At 41.4% G+C, this 20,259-nt stretch overlaps 1 protein-coding gene across 6 annotated transcripts; it reads right to left on the minus strand.

Moving 5' to 3' along the window:
* Window positions 1–1,305: 1,305 nt before the first annotated feature.
* Window positions 1,306–20,259, minus strand: CASP3 (caspase 3). Of its 6 annotated transcripts, none has more exons than XM_036250150.1 (8): window positions 20,186–20,259; window positions 13,126–13,193; window positions 10,736–10,860; window positions 8,354–8,482; window positions 7,590–7,765; window positions 6,994–7,114; window positions 5,729–5,850; window positions 4,227–4,480 (listed from the first exon to the last, which is right to left on the minus strand). In XM_036250150.1, exons 2-8 carry the CDS (start codon window positions 13,176–13,178, stop codon window positions 4,325–4,327), a joined length of 882 nt encoding a protein of 293 aa, XP_036106043.1. In that variant the 5' UTR covers window positions 13,179–13,193; window positions 20,186–20,259; the 3' UTR covers window positions 4,227–4,324. The 6 variants fall into 6 exon arrangements, with proteins under 6 accessions (XP_036106045.1, XP_036106046.1, XP_036106043.1 ...); XM_036250149.1 differs by lacking the exon at window positions 20,186–20,259 and adding an exon at window positions 16,418–16,556; XM_036250152.1 differs by lacking the exons at window positions 4,227–4,480; window positions 20,186–20,259 and adding an exon at window positions 1,306–1,401.

Genomic DNA, 20,259 nt, shown 5'->3' on the forward strand with positions numbered 1-20,259 from the left:
GTTCAACACCCTTGGCCGCACTATCATCTTTGAAGTTTGAGCAGAGTCCTTGTCTACTTGATAGAAAACACCGAAACTACAAGGGAACTTCGTGCCACAAAAACACTGCAAAGGTCACTTCATGGGCACCCAGCCTCATACTCCACCCCGACTCTCCCCAAACTACTGTCTCCTTTCCTGTTCCCCACAATTACGCTCAGATTCACCCTGCTCTCTTATTCTTAGGAACCCTACGCTGTATTTGCAAACCTCGCCATCAGCATTTAAACAAGCTCAAATCTTTCTCAGAATATAACAAAACAAACAAAAGTCACAAACATGTCAAAACTCACTTCCCCCTCTGGCTACTTCCCCCTCTCCAATTTGTCAAGTTTCCTGTACAATTTGTTATTTTCATTGCTTCACTTTCCACTAATGTATCAATCCCCTCTAAGCCAATTTCTGCCTCAATATTTGCACAGAAACCCCTTTTCAGGGTCACCTATAACCTCCTGTCACAAACCCAATGCATATTTATTTTATTTTTGTTAATCGTCACCTGAGGATATTTTTCCATTAATTTTTAGAGTGGAAGGGGGTGGAGGAAGGGAGAGAGAGATGAGACACATTGATTGGCTGCCTCCCACAAGACCACGAAAGAGGCCAGGGATCAAACCTGCAACCCAGGTACACGCCCTTGACCAGAAACTGAACCTCGACCCTTTGGTCCGAGGGCCAAACCGGCCCAGGCCCGTTGCATATTTAAATTGTTCATTTTTCTCTGAATTTTCAGTGGTTTGTTACAGCTGGCCATTGCCTCTGTACGGTTTCTTCCCTGGCTTTCTCACTCTTGACTCTTCTGGTTCTGACCTTTGACTTGGGCAGTCCTCAGTCTCCTTCCTTTCTGTCCTCTCTCCCCAGGTGGAACCTCCAGGTATCTCCTTGCATCTGCAAGGCCCTGCACCCTCCCCGCCACCTCATCTCCCCTCCCTCTTGCTGGCTCCCCCCGCCACCATGGCCTCCCCAATGCTCCTTACACTTGCCAGGCAGAAATGAGTGTTTGGAATTATTTTGGTAAAATCAATGAATTTGCTTTCAACACCTTGGCCAAGCACACTCCCCTCTAAAGGAAGCGTGTAAGGGCTATTAGGTCCCTGAGTTTACATTTAAGTCACCTAAAAACAGAGAGGGTACATCAGATAGTGGATTCTTTCAGCTCCAACATGCTACTTAATAGCTGCTGTACCAAGTTTAAATTTGGCAAAAACATCTTCGTAAAAGGGATACACTTGCTTTTTTGGAACATTCCTAAACATGCCAGCTCCTCAGTTCTTCATGTCATCAGTGTATCAGACGGTAGAGATTCTGTGCAGGAAGATTCCTTTGTGGATACTTGTGGGCCTGCCCGTCATTACAGTCATGCTGCAAAGGATAAGGACGGAACACTCAGAGAGTGAATTAAGAAACTAATGGGAACAGATAACTCTAGTTTGCTACTTCAACTTAAAAGGTGATACAAGGCAGCGGGTCCGAAGGTTGTGGGTTATTGTTAAGCTGATTAACATTGACTCCCTCCACACAGCCACACTTGACTGACTTTGTATTTTTGCCCTATTTAAGGATGACGGGTGGGTGGGTGATACTGAGCCCAGCTGGTGTGGCTCAGTGGTTGAGCGTCGACCCATGCACTAAGAGGTCACCAGTTTGATTCCCGGTCAGGGCGCATGCCCAGGTTGTGGGCCAAATCTCCAGTGGGGGGCATGCAGGAGGTGGCCAATTGATGTTCTCTCTCATTGGTGTTTCTATCTCTCTCTAAAATAACTAAAGATGATACTGATGTTCTTTTTTGTTATTATTATTGAGAGAGAGAGAGATCATTGGTCCAGTTATTGTTGCTTCTTCTATGTGCCCTGACTGGGTATTAAACTCGCAATCTTCGTGTATGGGGACAATGCTCTAAGCAACTGAGCTCCCAGTTCTGAAGCAAGTTGTGATTTCTCAACGAATAGCCTACATAGAGGTCGAGGTAAAGCAGAGAACAAACAAGCTAAACAAAATCCCATAACATGACTGTTGGAAACTGACGCCTCTCCACTCCTACCTGTGCACTGCCCCATGTTCTTACTGAGAGAGTTTTGTGCCATTCCCTGATCCTCGTTTAATTCCATTTCTGAAGACAGATAATACACCGATATGGTCTTAAAAAATCAGAATGATATAGAAAAGCAAGCATGAGAAACCTTACTTCCATCCCTGTCCCCATCCATTTGCATTATTTTTTATCCTTCTGGTGTTTCTTTATGCAAATGCATATCCTTACCCCCCCCCCCACTCCCTTTTGACAGAGCAGAGCATACTGTATAGTGTTGTTTCATCCGTTCCCACTTCACCGTTCGCACTCGAGATCACTCCTTTTCAGCTGAGGAGGATCTGCTCATTCTGTTTTATGGAGAATCCTGTTCCACTGTGTGGGTGCGCCAGTGTATTTCACCTGTCTCAACAGTTGGATTGCTGCCATTTTTTTTTTTTTTTTTACCATTTAAACGTTGTGAATAATTACGCATCACACATTTCACGTGTACAGATGTATGGGCACTTTGGATTCCGAGAAGTCAGATTGTTACTTCAAAGAGTAAATCGTTTGATAGGCGTTGCCAGGTTCTCCTCCCCAGGGAATTAGTGCTCTGCAGTCCCACCAATGGGAAAATACATCCGCTGTAGACCTGCCCACAGAATGTTATCAAAGTATAGGATGTTTGTCAATCTGACAGATGACAGATGATACCTGAGTTTGATTTGCATTTCTATTAGGAAGGAGATTAAGCTCTTTATCTAAGTGTAAGGGTCTTTCTTTGTAAACTGTCTGTTCATGTTCTGGTCCATTTTTCTATTGAGTTGGTCTTTTTTTTTAATCCTCACCTGAGGATTTTTTTTACATTAATCTTCAGACAGAGCTGGAGGGGAGAGGGAGGAAAAGAGAGAGAAAAAAACATCAATGTGAGAGGGACACATCGATTGGTTGCCACCCAAAAGACCCCAACTGGGGCGGAGGATGAATCGCAGATGAGGTACGTGCCCTTGGCCGGAATCAAACCTGGGACTCTGGTCCTCAGGTGACACTCTTACAGCTGAGTCATATTGGCCAGTGCTCTTTTTTTTTAAATCCTCACTTGAGGATATTTTCACATTTATCATCAAATAAGAGTGGGAGGGAGGGTGAGAAGGAGAGGGAGAAATATTAATGTGAGAAGGACACATCGACTGGTTGCCTCCCCCACGACCCAACCAGGGCTGGGAATGAACCGCAACCTTGACCGGAATCGAACCTGTGACTCTTTGGTCCGTGGGCCAATGCTCTAACCGCTGAGCCAAAATGGCAAGGCCAAGTTGTTGGACTTTTTATTTTTAATATCTGAGACTTCTTAATAGTAGAGAGTAGAATGGGCTTGATTTTTTTCAACACATTACAGAACTATAGCTTGAAAGAGTCTTAAAAGTTATTCATGCCACCCTCTACTCCTTGGAAACAGGAATCTACTATTCCCTCCCAATCAGAGTTTTAAATTTTCTGACTTAAAAATATTATCTAGTATAGAAATATTGGAAGAAATTTAAAACCACATTCATACGTTCTTATATTCCTTTCCTAAGTATGTGCATAAAACAAAAGGGGCCGTCTTCCCACCACACCGTCTCCCAGAGGCGGTCATCAGTGAGCACCAACTGGTTTCTTACATACTCCCCTAGTTCTACACTCCCCCCCACCCCAATTAGCCATATTTAAACTTTATGTGGTGGAAAATGTTTCATCTCAGCAATATCCTTTCTACTGCTATCTTTCCACAAAGCCAACAACAGAAAATAAGGTTATATGGTTATATTCAGGTATTGTGACATCTACAAACCTAGTATCCTTCTTGGCCTCACAGGCGATTTAGGAGCAGGGCTTTGTGGAGAGGGCGGGAGGAAGAGAGACCTGCTTATTTTACTAGGTCATTTGCCACTGTCTAAAAATACGTGACTATCAGGTCCTGTTGAATCTTCTTTGGCCCTTCCAATTTAAGCTATTAGTTAAAAAAGTTTAACTTCAATTAGTAACACAATAATGGAAACAACAAAGACACTTGAACATGTTGGTAACTTTGTTAGAACTTATATTTTGAAATGGAAATTCATAAGAAATCTTTAAAAAAAATCATCATACAGAAATACACTTTAGGATAATTTTACATGCTTCATTTACTTAGAAAAAGTTACAGAAAGTAAAAAAAAAAAAAAAATAGCTGTCATTTATAAAGGCAAGTTTCTTTGAGCAAAAGAAAGTTCCCGTGAAACAGAATGAAAACTAGGACACGTGACACGGCCGGCGCATCACCTCCGAGTGCGAGGCTAGAGCCCGGCCTCCCTGGCTGGGCTGGGCTGTTTCTCTGCGACCTTCAGTTTCCCCGTGTACCGAAGTGGGGAAGACTGGACGACTTCTCCGGTCTTGTGCGTTATGATCCTTTCATTTCAGAGAACAGCATATAATTATAACAGGATCATTTTCCTTTGATCATAAATTTCAGCAGAAAAGAACAGGCTAAAAAATGTTCCTACAAAGGGTACTATGGTTTTTATTGTGGCTCTCATCACCTTTGGAAAGTTTCCATTTCCGAAGTTTCCGACTGGTTCACCTTCTCGGAGACTCCTGCCTAGGAGCCACCTCCATGCACACCGTCCGCGTGAAGAAAGCAGCAGGGCTTTGCTGGAGCCGGAGTTCCTGCTTCTGCCTTCAGCACACGGACCCGCTGTGTCTCAGCTCACGCCCAAACCACCTTGTAATTACAAAGTGCTCAGCTGACTGATTTACTCTTTCTTCCTTACATTGCAGTGCTTATGATATAAGTTGTATTTCAGTATGGTCCCAGGGAATTTCTTCAATTCATGATGCTATCGGTTTGATCAAGTTTGAGGTTTTTACCTACCAGCCCTTCAGATCGCACAGGGACACAGGACACACCTGCTGCTGGATGAGCCATGTGAGTACCTTCTGGTTCTAACTCTGTCTCCCTGTAGTAATGACGCTTTCAGTCTTAAAAGTGTCAACTTAGATTGCTCATTCTTTCAAGTAAAATATTTAGTTTATTTTTCAATATTAAACAGGATTCTTTACAACAAATACATGCTCAGGACAACCATCACAAAATCATATGTCCAGATAAATTATCCAAAAACACAGCTAATTTATCTCCAAATACCAATTCTAATATCAAGGTATTCATGCCTTGCACCGTGCACAAGGCTCCCTAAATTCTAGGATAGGGCAATATCACAAAAATTAATTACTGTAATGTTTAACTTTTTCCATAATTACTTGAAATTCATAGTACGACATCACTACAACTTGCTGGTTATGACAGCTGCTAATTTACAATCAGTTCTTCTCACAACTGTACCACTATCATGTATTTATTCCTAATCAAGTTCAATTCCAGCTACCGGATTCTGAGTTTGAGGTAGCCTGCCAGTAGTCCTACTGCTATAAAAGAGGCTTGTTTCAGAGTACCCAAATGGAGCACCAGATTAGATTAACGAGGGAAAAATACAGTATCAATGCCCTTTCCTCGCTTGGCATACAAACTGAAAGAAACCATACATTTCTTTAGTGATAAAAGTACAGTTCTTTTGTGAGCATAGACACAATACATGGAATCTGTTTCTTTGCATGAAAAGTGGAGTCAAAGGAAAAGGACTCAAATTCTGTTGCTACCTTTCGGTTAACCCGAGTAAGAATGTGCATAAGCTCAAGCTTGTCAGCGTACTGTTTCAGCATAGCACAAAGTGACTGGATGAACCAGGATCCATCCTTTGAATTTCGCCAGGAATAGTAACCTACAAGGCAAAATATAACCAAAATACCATGGATATGTGATTCTAAATTACTACATAACCTTAAAGATAAAACAAGCAAAAACTTCCATAGGTGTTATTAGCCATAAAAAGAAAAAAATAATAAATGACACGTTTGGTTTCAGGGAAATGATGCTGGGGGAAGAAAACCACAAAACCACAAATGTGTGGTACTCTCTGCTACTTCTGACAAAGAAAAAAAAGATGTGGATGAACTTAACCACTGAATTGCTCAGAGTTCCACTTTCTGGGCTTCCCTCCCACAGGGGAGAACTGGTGAACACGAGGATGAAGAAGTAAAAGGGTCGTTATAAGGAGCATGGTGTTACAATCACATTATTGGTTTATCCAAGAAATAAATTGCTTTTGTATGCACACATGTTTGAGTGTTCTAAATTTGTCTACAGGGCATCAAATAAAGTATAATAAACACATTACAGAGTATTAGGGTCCCCAGGGGGAAAACATTGCATTTATTGTACTTTTTTCAGATTAGCTATTGGATCCATTACTTTTAATTGAGAAATACTTTACTTGGAAAGATGCCTGGAGGTTAAAGAAATATCATATTGAGCATATTTAAAAATGTAACACTGTTAAAAAATACATTCATCCTCTATTTCCAAACTTTGTGACAGTCTTAGTTGTATAATAGTTGCATGCTCAGTCTTACATGATTATGTGTGCAACACAAACACAAAGAAGTGGAGGCTAATAACCTAGTCATGCATCACTTAATTTCTTTCCCTCATTTCCCTTCTACCCTCTGATGTACTATTCATATTTATCTTTATTTTCCATCTTCCAAAGATTTCCTGAAAAATATACCTCTCCCCTATTCCAAGAAATGGGCTAAGCTCTGAGTTGGCCTACATTACAATATAGTATCCTATCTGATATTAAGTTTAAGAGGGACTCTGTGTAAGTTGCTTTCTTATATATGCATATTTTCTAGCCAAACTTAGCTAAAAAACACTTTTTGAGACCTCTCTGTGGTTAAGGTACCCTAAAATATAGACAAGTTAGCTATTTTTTTATTGAATATCAAAATTTTCACAGCCTTTGGAAGATACGCTCCATTGCTTAAAACCTACATATAACATTCATGATTTAGGACTTCCTTACCAGGTGCAGTAGAATACGCATACAAGAAGTCTGCCTCCACTGGTATTTTCTGACATGCCATGTCATCATCAACATTGCTGTCAGTCTCAATACCACAGTCCAGTTCCGTACCTCGGCATGCCTGGAGATAAGAAAACAAATATTTATTTATTTATTTCTCTTTACTGACTTTGGAGAGAGAGGAAGGGAAAGGGAGAGACAAAAACATTGGTGAGAGAGAACATTGACTGGCTGCCTCCTACATGCCCCCCACCGGGGATCGGGCCCAGAACCTGGGCATGAGCCCTGACCGGGAATGGAACCGGAGACCTCCTGGTGCATGGGATGATGCTCAACCACTGAGCCATACCTGCTGGGCCATTTATGAATTCTAAGAAATGTAAAGGCTATGTAAAGTTGATGTTAATTATGTAGAATCTTTTTGATGCAAGTATAGAATTAAAATGTATTCTGTGTCTCCTAGCGGTAGTTAAAATGAATAAAAAAGTAACAATAGTTCAGTTAGCTTCAGGAAAAAAATCCTTTGGATAATCCACAATTGAGTGAATTAATCCCCAATATATCCTCAATAACCAAGTTGCTCAGTTATGTATTACCTGAATAATGAAAAGTTTGGGTTTTCCAGCCAGACTTCTACAATTATCCCCTCTGAAAAAAACTGTTAATTTTTTCAGGTCAATAGGTCCATTTGTTCCAAAAATTATTCCTTCGTCGCCATGGCTTAAAAGCACACAAATAAAACTGCTCCTTTTGCTATGATCTTCTTTAGCGACTAGAAAAACATTTACAAATAAGGGAAACAAATAAACAAAAAACCAACACACTTTACTCAACAATTTCCTATACACTCTATAGGGATAAGATGAAGAAACCAGAGAACAAAACTAAGACATCATCTAAACCCAACTTGGGGAGAAACATACCTCAAACCATCTCAGAGAGTTGGTATGACTAACTTCTTTTAAAATCTTTATTGCTGTTAAGTATTACAGATGTCCTCCTTTTTTCCCCCATTGCCACCCTCCTCTCCACTCCCCTCCCCTCCGTACCTGCCTTCCCCACACTCCTGTTTGTGGCCACTGGCCACGCACACCTGCATGTAAGTTCTTTGGTTTAACTCTTCCTGCGCCCCGCCCCCCTCTGTCAGTCTGTTCCCTACTTCCACGTTTCTGGATCTATTTTGTTTGGACATGACTAACTTTTATCTTACGTATATAAGAGATATGGAGTAGGATTATGTACAGTACAGTTCTACAATTCTTATGCTTTATAATGTGTATGATTACAGCTAGACCTTGGACAATAAAATAGTCCTTGGACAAAACTACAAAATGAAGTTCATTCTTTTATTATTTCTTACCACTGCACATCAATTCTACAATTTGTTCACGGGTAAGATCATTCTGGTTCCTAACTTCGTACTTCAAGTTCAAGAACGTTTCCCTGAGCCTTGCTGCATCCACATCTGTACCGAACCGAGATGTCATTCCTTCGGATAGAAAGAATTACTTTTGATTGTATTTTTTAAAAAACATCAACTGCTCTGAAATGAAATGAACTAGTCAATGATTCACACAATTCACAATAAATCTCTCCTTTCAAATGCTAAGAAAATTCAATTATTCTTATCACAGTGACAAAAAGTCTAGAGAAGTTTGGTTAAATAAACTATGATTTGTTTATATAATGGAATACTATGTTGCCATTAAAATTTCTGTAGACAAAATTTTGCCATGGGAAATGGTAATTTTTAAGAAAAGATTAGAAAACAATAGAATCCTACTTTTGTTTAAAAAAAGTTATGTATCTCTCGAACATCTCACACACACAGAGGAACTGTATTTCTTTGACTTTACAAAGTTCCCTACAATTTTAAGATACATCACTACTTTGGCAATGTCTTTTCAGGAAAAAACAAACAAAACAAACAAACAAATGCAAACCACTACCAATTAACACTGTTCATCGGCATTCTGCTATGGGTGGTCTTTATCTCTCCAGCCACCATGCGACAGTTACTGTGACTGGCTTCATCTGTACAGATGTAGGACACGGAGCACACAGGGGTTCAGGGACTTGTCCAAAGCGACAGAGCTGGTGTCAGACCTCTACTCAGAGTCCTGGGCTTTGATCACTCCTTTACAGCACCTTCCCCACGGAGAACAGTATGACTGCACCAGGCACTCAGACTGAAAATGCTCAAGTGTTGGGGGAACACATCTTAGAATTGAGTAAATTTAAGATACATAAATAGAAAAAAGAATAAATGTCTATATTCTTTAAATAAAAATTAATTCTAGTGTCCTGGCCGGTTTGGCTCAGCAGTTAGAGCATTGGCCCTTGGACCAAAGGATAGAGGGTTCGATTCCCGATCAAGGGCATGTACCTGGGTCGCAGGTTTGAACCCAGCCCTGTTGGAGTCATGCAGGAGGCAACCAATCGACGAGTCCCTCTCACATTGATATTTCTCTCTCTCTCCCCCTCTAAAACTTAATGAAAAAAATTCTCAGGTAAGGATTAACCAATAATAATAATAATAATTCTAGTATGATTAATATGCCAATTCAAAGAATTACCAGAGCATCAATTTAAAGATGAAAAAATTGGGAAAATAGCCAAAATGTTCATTCTTATGGTTAATTATGCAAATCAAGTGAAATGTATATTTAGAGTGTGTAATATATAAAAATAACAGATACAAAAATTATATCTGCTACACACAAAAAATGTTTATATTACATTAAGTGGAACCAGCAGGGTACAACATTGCTTATATATGATGAATAAAATTAATCTTTGAAAGAAACGTCAAAGAAAAAAATCAAGCAATACATCATGATGTTAATTAGCTTTTTAGAATTAGGAAGAATTTTGTTTTTATATTCTCTAAAAAAAATTCTGAAAGGTATTATTAGATTCAAATGGCACACAGTCGAGCGGCTGAGATGGGACTTGGTGGTCCTGTGTGGTGAACCTGGAGGGAGTTGCAGCACAGTGTTAGCGGCGGAAAATGGGAAAGAGGGTTAAAGAGGGTTGGAAGGAAGTGAAGACGGCAAGCCTAAAGTACAACTTTTCAAAATTTAGGGAAGGAGACAAAAATCAGATCAAAGCTTAAGAAGCAGGGTAAAAGAAAGGTCTCGTTAAGCTGGGAGTCTGTCACCTTCGCAGGGAAGAGGGAAAAGCCAATAGAGCACATGGAGACACAGGAATCAAGGGACAACAGGTGGGCTGAGAGCTGGCCACGCAGCAGGCACACTAAGGCTGAGGAAACAGGTAAATTAGCTCTGCCACCAATTTACCTGTGGGACTCTGCAGGGAGTTTAACCTTTCAGTATCTAAGCGTGGTTACTTTTCGGGGTTGCTGTAAAAATTAGATGAGACAGTACCTGCAAGGTACCTTGTAGTTCCTAGAAAGGAAAAATACTACTACTTACTACTTGTGATCCTTTCATTAGCATAAAAGAAAGGGCAGAAGGATAAAGAAGCAAGGATTATAGAAGTCAGGGCAGAGAGGCCAACGTTCAGATAGGAGCCTAGCTGATGGAAGAGGGAGAAGTTTTGATGATGGGTTGAAGATTAACAAAGAGTTCATCTGTACTGTAGAACCTGTAGAGTCCTGCTCTATCTCTACTTCATGGCTAGTCTGTGTCCTAGCTTAATAACAGCAACACTATTTTTTATATTATACAAATATAAACGGTACAAATATTTGAAGAATTAAAAATTATGTTATGATACATACCAGTCTTTTTATCAAAGTTCTTATTATTGATTATTATACATACACCCATTTGAGGAAAATCCATTTTGTAACTATCGTCCAAAGATATTCCAGAGTCCATCGATTTGCTGCCAGGTAAGGGCTTTCTGTTTGGAAATCAAACAACAGTTTACAAAGGTAGTCATGACCAATGCTGCTGTTCTCATTAATACAACTTTGTAACATGTAAGAACAGTTAACATTTATAGAATACATTTCACAGATAAGGAAATGACCATGAGGCTAAGTAACGTGCGGAAGGTCATGCAGATACAGTATCAGAGCCAAGACTGAAAGTATGTGTTGGCCTTCACAGTGCAGGCTTTTAATCTCTATACTTTGTTTTCCTCTAAATTTTACTAAAATTTCATCAAATACGTTATACACTTAAAAAATTTCTTTTAACTTTGTGGAATAGTTTATCTTCCAAGGTAAGAGTAAGATCCTAAAAATTATCCTGAAGTGATAGGAAACCAATAAAAGGCAAATATGATTCAAGACAATATCACAATTCTTAAATTGTTCCTTAAAACCTATAAGCTTAACAAACAAATAATCTATTAACACATAGAATCATTATTGTAAAAAATTAAAAATATCTGTCTGAAGGTCACTTATCCAAACACCTCTGTTATCTAGACCTGGGGCAGTAAGCTTTCCCTCAAAAGGGCCAAATACTAAGTATTTCAGGGTTGCTCCACACAGTGCCAGCCATTCTGCTGGTGAAAGTAGCCCAGAGCAATATCTCAACAAATAGGTGTGATTACACTTAACCAAAATAAAGTGAGTGCAAGCCTGGCCCTGGATGTAGCCCAGGGATCAGGAAGGATCAGGAAATAACAGATCTAGGAACAGACAATCATCCGTATCTACGGTCCATGTACTCATGCACTTTATCTGAGAGCATTTCACATATACACAATTCTAAAAAAATTGTTGGAAAGAGATTAGAATAGTAAATTGTAAATTAACAAAGTCCATGTCAGAAACAAACTATTTTATTTAACTAAAGGTGAAGATCCTCACATTTTACATAAAAAAATTAAAACTCTGCAAGCTGCCCTGGCCGGATTTGCTCAGCAGTTAGAGTGTCGGCCCGCGGACCAGGGAGTCCCAGGTTCAGTTCTGCTAAGGGCCCGTACTTCAGTTGCAGTTTGTCCCCGGCCCCGGTTGGGGTTGTGTGGGTGGCAACCAGTCCATGTGTCTCTCTCACACTGATGTTTCTCTCTCTCTTCCTTCCTCTCTCCCTCTCGCTCTGAAGATAAATGCAAAAACAAAAACAAAACTCTGCAAGCTGAGTGACTTGGTGAAGGTCATCCAGATAATGGATCACAGAACTGTAATTCCCCACCACCTCCTGCTGCCCCCTTAAAAGGTAGGTGCTCCTCTACCAGCAATAATAAAATAGCTAGACTGGGAGGGGCCATGCCTGATACAGAGGAGACTCAAAAAGCTTAGGAACATGATGATAATTTATCATAAGATCAAAATGGACCTAAAACTATTTTGGGCTCCCATGCAATTTGCTATTAAGGTATGTTCTATATGATATGAAAATGTATAAATAATTTTGAATGGGTTTTCAATAAAAAAAAACCAAAAAACTCTTCTAAAATGAGATTGTATTTCAAAGTTTAATTTCTAGGAAAATTCCTTTGCCAAACAATCACAGCTAAATTCTTATTGTTAATAGTATTGCTGTAATACTATTACTTAGTACTAGAATTAGTCTGTAATTTCCTGAATGGTCCAGAATAATAATACATGCTGTCAGTAAACCTGGAATCACAAGAGACCCCAATAACAGACATGAATTAAATTAAGAGTGTTTGCATTTCCCCTTTTCCTTTCTCTATCTGCTGGTTTTTGGAAGCATTAATACACAGAATATTCCAAACCGAAAGAATGAGAAAATAAAGGGTAAAAGATAATCTCTAAGTAGGTAATTCTTCCCCAGACAGAACTGGCACTTCATTTTAGTCTTAAAACTCATAAATAAACAGAAGGCCAAAAACACTCCCACAAACGTGAAACCTCTCATCCCGCAGAGCAATTTGGGAAGCTGCAGAAGCACCGAGGCTTTGAGCCTGCCTCTCCCGTGAGGTCCTCCTGCGGCCGGCACAGGGTTTCTGAGTAGCGCCCAGGCAATGGGTCTGGTCTTTCCCTCGATCTTACCCACAGTTCCGAGGAGTCTTTAAGATGAGACTCAGAGGGCTGGGTTGACATGGCAAAGCCACGCAGCTGCTGAGGCAGAGAGCCACAGGGTCCCTCTGGCTCCCAAGCCCGTATCTTCCCGCTTCCCCACTCCTTAAAGTTTGTTGTTCTGCAACTGTCTTTCTCTCATTATAGAAGGATTCCATTGAAATACTCACATTTCCAAGTTTTTAATGGACTTTGAATCCACTGAGTTTTCAGAGTTCTCCATGGATACTTTTATTAACTACAATATAAAAAAATAGTAGTAAAAATCAGTCACTATAAGATCACTGAATTATATTAATTATTCCAAAGATTATTTCTCCAAATTAATACATATGGACATTTTTTTTTCTTTATTGATTTTTAGAGACAGAGAGGATGAGAGAGGGAGAGAGAGAAATATCGATGAGAGAGAACTGGAGACTGGTCCCACAACCTGGGCATCTGCCCAGATCGGGAATCGAACCGGCGACCTCTTGGTGCTTGTATGGGTCAATGCTCAACCGCTGAGCCACACCAGCCGGGCACATACATGGACATTTTCACACCAGGCTGCCACCCCTCCCTCTGCTTCCCCTGTGCTGATAAAGGTTGCTGTAATGCAGCCCATTTCTCTCCCAATTTCTCTTTCTTTTTTAATTGAGGAAGAATAATTACAGATTGATAATAAGATGATAGGGGCTATGAAGAAAATAAAATAGGGTAAAATAAGAGAGGCTACGAATGTGAACTACTTTAGCTACAGTGGGTGGGGAAGCCATCTCTAAGGTGACATTTACATGGAGATCGATCTCAATGACATGAAGGCTACCAACAGGGGATGTCCTTGCTGGGAGAGGGACAGCAAGTACACAGGTCCTGAGAGTCTGGTGTATTCGTGGTGCAGAAAGGCCAGTTCAGCTAGTGCACCATAAAGGAAGGGAAGGTGCGAATGGAGATTAAGTAGGAAAGGTATGATCACACAGGACCTTTGGAGCCAAGAGAAGCTTTGAATCTATCCTAATTGCTAGGAGAAACCACTGGAGTGTTTTAAGCAGGGGAGAGACAGCATGCTTAAAGAGAGAACGCTGGCTGCTGAGCAGAGGAGAATCAACTGTAGAAGCACACAGGCCAATGAAAAGCTTTCTGGAACAGTTCTGGCAAGTGATGATGGTAGTTTGCACTCCAGCTGAACAGAGGATAGAGATGGCTGAGGCTGGAACTCAGGGAAAGATCAGGGCTGGAGAAACACTGGGGCACATTGGTATTTAGAGGATTACTGAGGAAGAGGGGCTCGCAAGAGACTAAAGAGAGGTAGTGTATACATGGGGGGGGTGGGGTTCAGGTGAACAGGTGAACGTGGGGCACCGAAGCATGCAGAAGTCTTTCAAGGAGTGTTCCATTATTTCAAATCTTGCCCAGAGTTCAACTCAGAAGAGAACATTAGACCACTGGCTTAAGGTCATAAGTATAGTGGGGACTGTCAGGGAAAATTGTCCAAGACTTGGAAATGGGCAAAAGAAATGACTAGATATAATTTCAGTGTAGGGCTGAGCACTGCCTACAGGAATCTCAAGGATTACCTGATTTTATAGGGTATTCTAGCTCTACTGTCTGATATTGGAGATGAGACAGTTTTGTTTCAGTAAGGTAGTTGGTGTCTAAAATAAAATAAAAACCACATGAATTCTTTCAGAATAGGATTTAAAACAGGGTCTTATTATTTGATAAGGATTTCTCAAGAACAAATACTATGATGTATTTTGTTCCTTCATCATTAGTATCCAAAAAGTATACATTGCAACAGTATCAGTCGACCTTCACATATTATTACAAATTTGTATAATGCTAAATGAAATGCTCACCAAATCAGACATGTGCACATTTGCTCTCTGTCACCACCTGCTTTTCCCACACAAAAGCACTAACTCCACTCTTGGGAGCAGAGCTTTGCTTCCTGCAGGACTGAGTGTCAGACTTAGCATTACCTCACGTCCATTAGCTAATGCCTGACTGTACACAAGTTGTTCAGGGGACAGTGATCTCATCTTAGAAGGATAAAAAATTATCCCTCAGGGGAAAATTTAATGCCCTCAATGATAACAGGAGTTTAAGTTCTTAGAACATTTTCATTTGACGAAACATAAATAGGAAAATATACAATAGGGGTTTAAAAAAATATATCTTGGCACAGAAATGACAACACTCTTTCTTTCTTACTGTACTGATGTATGTAATTATTTCCATCAATTCAGGGTGCTGATTATAATAAACAAAATTTCAAAGCATATATTAGGTCCCGGAGAAGTTCTAAGTATACCAACTGAAATGAGATATCAACCAGAACTTGAGTCTTAGAATCTTCTCCAGTTCCTAGATCTTTTTAACATTTAGCATTGAAGCTACAAGAGTCAGATCTTCAAAAATCAGTGCAATAAGCCCTGGCCAGTTTGGCTCGGCAGTTAGAGCATCAGCCCACAGACCAATGAGTCACGGGTTCAATTCTGGGCAAGGGCAGGTACCTCGGTTGCAGTTCATCCCTGTCCCTGGTCGAGTCATGAGGGAGGCAACCAGAAATAAAAATGATTAAAATTGAAATTCTGACATTAAGTTATAAAGTATTACAATTTTGAAAAACAAACAAAACCCTGGTATCGAAATGAATAGTTTGGACAGAGAGTTAGAGCATTGGCTCTTGCACAGAAGGGCCGCAGGTTCGAGTCCTGGTCAAGGGCACATGGTACCTGGGTTGCAGGTTTGGTCCCCGGCCCCAGTTGGGGTTGTGTGGGAGGCAACCAATCGATGTGTTTCTCTCTCTCCCTCTCCTTCCCTCCCAATCTAAAAATAAGTGGAAAAATAACCTCAGGTGAGGATTAAGAAAAAAAAAAAGGAAAAAAAGAACTAATGCTGCTCACCTTTGAATCATCTCCATGAATATCTTAAAAAGTGGCCAGCCAAAGAAAAGGCCCCCAAATCACAGTGCACATGTGACTTGAGTGTTGTGCACAAAGTGCTGTGTAGCAACAGCTCCTCTCACTGCTCGCTCACACGGGTAAGACTCAGGTGGAAGGAACTTTTATGTCTATATTAATTAATTATATATTTCTGGTTAGTCCTTCTAACCATGCTGAGGCATAATGATCCCCACTTTATAGTTCGGTCAACTGAGGCTTAGAGCAGTTAAGTAACCTTTAAGTGGCAGAGCCAGAATGCAAACCGGGGCAGACTCCCACTCTTCTCCACAGCTTCGTGATATGTATAAAGGGTAATACTACAGACATTTTCAGGGAAGGAAACAAAAATCCATAACCTAGACGCTCTAATTAAGATGAGACAAAGACCACAAATAACATGATAGAAACTGACTGCAGAGACATGGCAATAGTATAAAGTAGCTTTACTCTAATTAACGAAGAAAACAGAAATTATGGTTATGGAGTTTCTGATGCCTTTGGGTAATTTGCGTCTAAAAGTAAAATAACTCACTTCAGGTTAAGAGGTCACTGTAAGTCATTAAGACATATTTTCAAATCTCGATTTGCCTCTCCAGGAAAGCAAAGCCTTTCCAGTATGACTTTTGGAAGACCACACCTCAGCCAAAGGACTTGAAAAACATCAGGATTGTATTACCTGTCAGAGAGGACAAAGTCTCAAAAGCAGTCACATTTCAGATTTAGCAAAGTGAAACAGAAAGAACATAACTTTCACAGTAGTTTGGATAAAGTTTCAGCTATAACGTGTGAGAGATTTTATTGAAATCATTTCCCCATCTGGTCTCTGAACTTCTTTAGGGACTTATAAGAAGCACCAAAACTGGACACTGTCACTGACCCTGGCAAAGAGGATCTTTTGATATTTATTTTGTAATTAAGATGAAAATACACTATGGGCAAATAGAATTAAATACAACAATATTAAGCTCAGTTGTACCATACAAACAAAAACCAAAAAGACAGATCGGAGTGCTCCCCACTTCAAAGCCATAAGCCTTGCAAGGGGTCTGTCTTCCCCTCACTTGAGGTCCTAAGATATTATCTTTGGGGGGACAAAAGGAGAAATGGGAAAGTCCTTGCAGATCTAAACATGATTTATGATATACAGGCAGAGTGAAGGATCCTGGATACCTTTTACAAAACCCACAGATAACCTGGAAGGTCTCCTCCCTCCCACTGAGAACCACTCCTCTGTAGAAGCAGATTTAGGTGTATAACCACCAGATTAAATAAATCCTGCCTGCTAGAGAAGATCTGAAACAGAAAAGTTAGTGTTAGTAGTATTGATTCATTTGTCCCACGACAATTTACTGAACACCAACAGTGTGCAAAGTACGTTAGTAAACCGTAAGCGTATCAAGTAATGGAAGAGACAAAGATCCTATCTCTCTATGGGACTCACACCAATGCTGACTAGTATTCAAAAGTAGTTCAACAAAGCAAAGGCCAGACAGGGTCAAATTTGTATCAGATAATATTCTTACTCTACCCTAATTCAGAAGCTCCATTAGCAATTTGAAGGCAAGAACAAAATAGGCAGAGAAATAACAACACTACATAGAGATTTACTAAGCATTGTCCCAGATATCTCATTTTATACTCACAACAACCTCATGAGGTATGAATATAACTTATGCCTAATTTATGGATGAACGAGGAAATGTAGCCCTGGGGACTTGGCCTCAGTCCTCTGACTACAGAGGACCTATTCCCCTCCATTACATTTGTATGTGTTAAATGTATACAAAACAGTCATCTAACAGTCTAAGAATTCCCACATCTTTCCTAGGCCCACAAATACCAGTGCTTCCCATCTTTGAGGTAGAGCTTTAAAAACTATCTTATAATACTAAGCACCAGAATCGATTTAATGCCATTCGTGAAAATAAAGACTGCTTTCTAGCATTAGAAAGGGGGTGAAGCAGTAGGATAATGTGTTAAATCGGGTTTGAAAACAAAACCACAAAGAAGCATTGTAAATGTCTATATCAGATAAGACATAGTCTTTTAAAATGGAAGGAGGTGCCCTGGCCGGTTTGGCTCAGTGGTTAGAGCATCGGCCTGCGGTCCAGAGAGACCTGGGTTCAGTTCCCGCTAAGAGCATGTACCTCGGTTGCAGTTTGTCCCCGGCCCTGGTTGGGTCGTGCAGGAGGCAGCCACTCGATGTGTCCCTTTCACATCGATGTTTCTCTCTCTCTCTTCCTCTCTCTCCCTCCCACTCTATCTGTACAAAAAATGGAAATGTCCTCGGGTGAGGATTAAAAAAAAAAAAAAAAAAAAAAAGGCAGGAGGCAAAAGCCTTTTTTCAGCAAAGCAAAAGCAAATCTGATTTAGTTAGGTACAGTGCTCATCTCTTTTTTACTGTGAACAGGTTTTATTGCCAAACTCTAATAAACTATTCATTCATTAAAACACATTATAACTTTCAACAGCATTCTTTTGCAAAAGAGCAAAGCAAAACCAAAGCTCAAACATCAGGCTAGGATAGGAATGATGTAACTTTTACATTTCAGTCTTAGAAATCATGTACGAACACTGGCTGAGCACACTTTGATACAGGCTGGTCTAACCACTTGCTTAGTACCTATTAATATCATGCACATTCACACTGTTACAGCAACTCCGTATTTCACGGCTACCGTTCCCTTCTAATCCACATCTTTTCATTAAAAGTTACTAAGTAATCCTGAAACAGTTTTGTTTGTTCTGGATAGGGCATAGTTATTAAAAAGCATACATCTGTAGTTGTGGGTATTCACTTGCGCCAGGCCCTACATATGGGGAAAGACAGTCAAGAACAAGAAGATAACAAGATAAATATAGTCTCTCATAGAATTTACTTACAAGCTAATAGGGAAGACAGTAAACAAGCAACTGCAAAGGATATGACTTTTTCTTCTTAGGAACTGACACATACAAAAAAGGGACACGTGATAGGAAAAATTAACTTTGAAATGTTTAGTGAGAACAGAAACATAAGTAGGGGTTCCTCAAGCGGATGTGATTTGATGGAGGGAGAGAGGGAACACAAGAGTGTTTCAGGAAGAGAACGGGTATTGGGTATTAAGATCCCTGTGGCTATGTACAAAGTGAAAAGGTGCTACAAATAAAAGATGAGGCAGGGGAAGGGACCAAGGAGCCAACCTGGGCTTGGCTTTGTTAAGCATAATAAGGGACTGGATTTATCATAAGGGCAAAAGAACAGCTTTTTATGTTTTTATTTTGTAAAGATCCTTCAGCCTGTGCTCTAAAGAATAGATGGGTGAGACGCAGAGAATCTAAAAGTGTGGAGACCTGTAACCAGGTGAGAGCCCAGGGTGGCTTAAGTCAGTGATGGAAAGAAGTGGACATTTAGGAGGTCAAGGTGGCTTGGTGGCTAAGTGGAGAAGGAGCTGGGAGAAACAGTTGAGAAGGTTGGTTCCTGGCTTGTTGGCGTGGGTGTCACAAGGAAAGAACCAGCTGCCTTTACAACAAGCACAATGAAAACTGAGTGGCAAGGGTGAGAAAGACACTTATTCAATATGGCCTAGGGGGATTTCAAAGCAGCTCCTTGGATACAGTCACGGGAATAGGCTGGAAGGATTCTCAGGGTCTGAAAAGGAATTGGAGTTGAGTACTTCAAATTACTTCTCTGGAAAACTGAGTCACACAGTAAACTGAAGGAAACCAACCGTCGACAAATAATGGGAGGATGAGCCCCAAGGGCCAGCCCAAACACAGCCCCATACCTACCTCCTGCCCTCCAGGCATTGTTTCCCCTTGCAGCTCTCCCGATCCAAAGCTCAGCCCCTGGTCCCAAGAGCCCCCCGCAGCCGGCCTCGGCGGCTCGGCCTCCTGCGCCCTTCACCGGGCTCCGGACCCGGGTCCAGCCTCCTGCTACCCGGCCTCGGCGCCCCGGCCGGCCTCCCGCCCTCCCTCCACTCCTCATCACCGGCTGGACGCTCCCGGCCCGGCCTCCGGTCCTCCCAGGCTCGCAGCTCCAGCCAGGTCTCCGCGGTCCCGCCTCCACACCCCCAGCCCGGCCTCCCGCCCCACCCCCACCCCAAGCCCGGACTCGCGCTCCGCGGGCTTCGTGCCCCTCGCACCCCTCGTCGTGGCAAAACAAAAGACCCGCTGCCCGCACCGCGTCCGTCTCCTCCATCGCCCCGGGGCAGCTGCAGGCCCGGACGGTCCCAGCGGCGGGCGCGGGGCTGGGGAGGGTGGAGGGAGCTGGCCCAGGACTGACGGCCCCGCGGCGAGAAGGGGCGAGGGCAGTACTCACCGCACAGCCTCCACACGGAAGCCAACCCGCGCCCCGCTCCGCCGCAGCTCGGTCTGGGCAGCCCCGACTTAAGC

The sequence above is a fragment of the Molossus molossus genome, unplaced genomic scaffold, assembly GCF_014108415.1.
Source record: "Molossus molossus isolate mMolMol1 unplaced genomic scaffold, mMolMol1.p scaffold_m16_p_9, whole genome shotgun sequence".
In the NCBI taxonomy this organism is placed as follows: domain Eukaryota; kingdom Metazoa; phylum Chordata; class Mammalia; order Chiroptera; family Molossidae; genus Molossus; species Molossus molossus.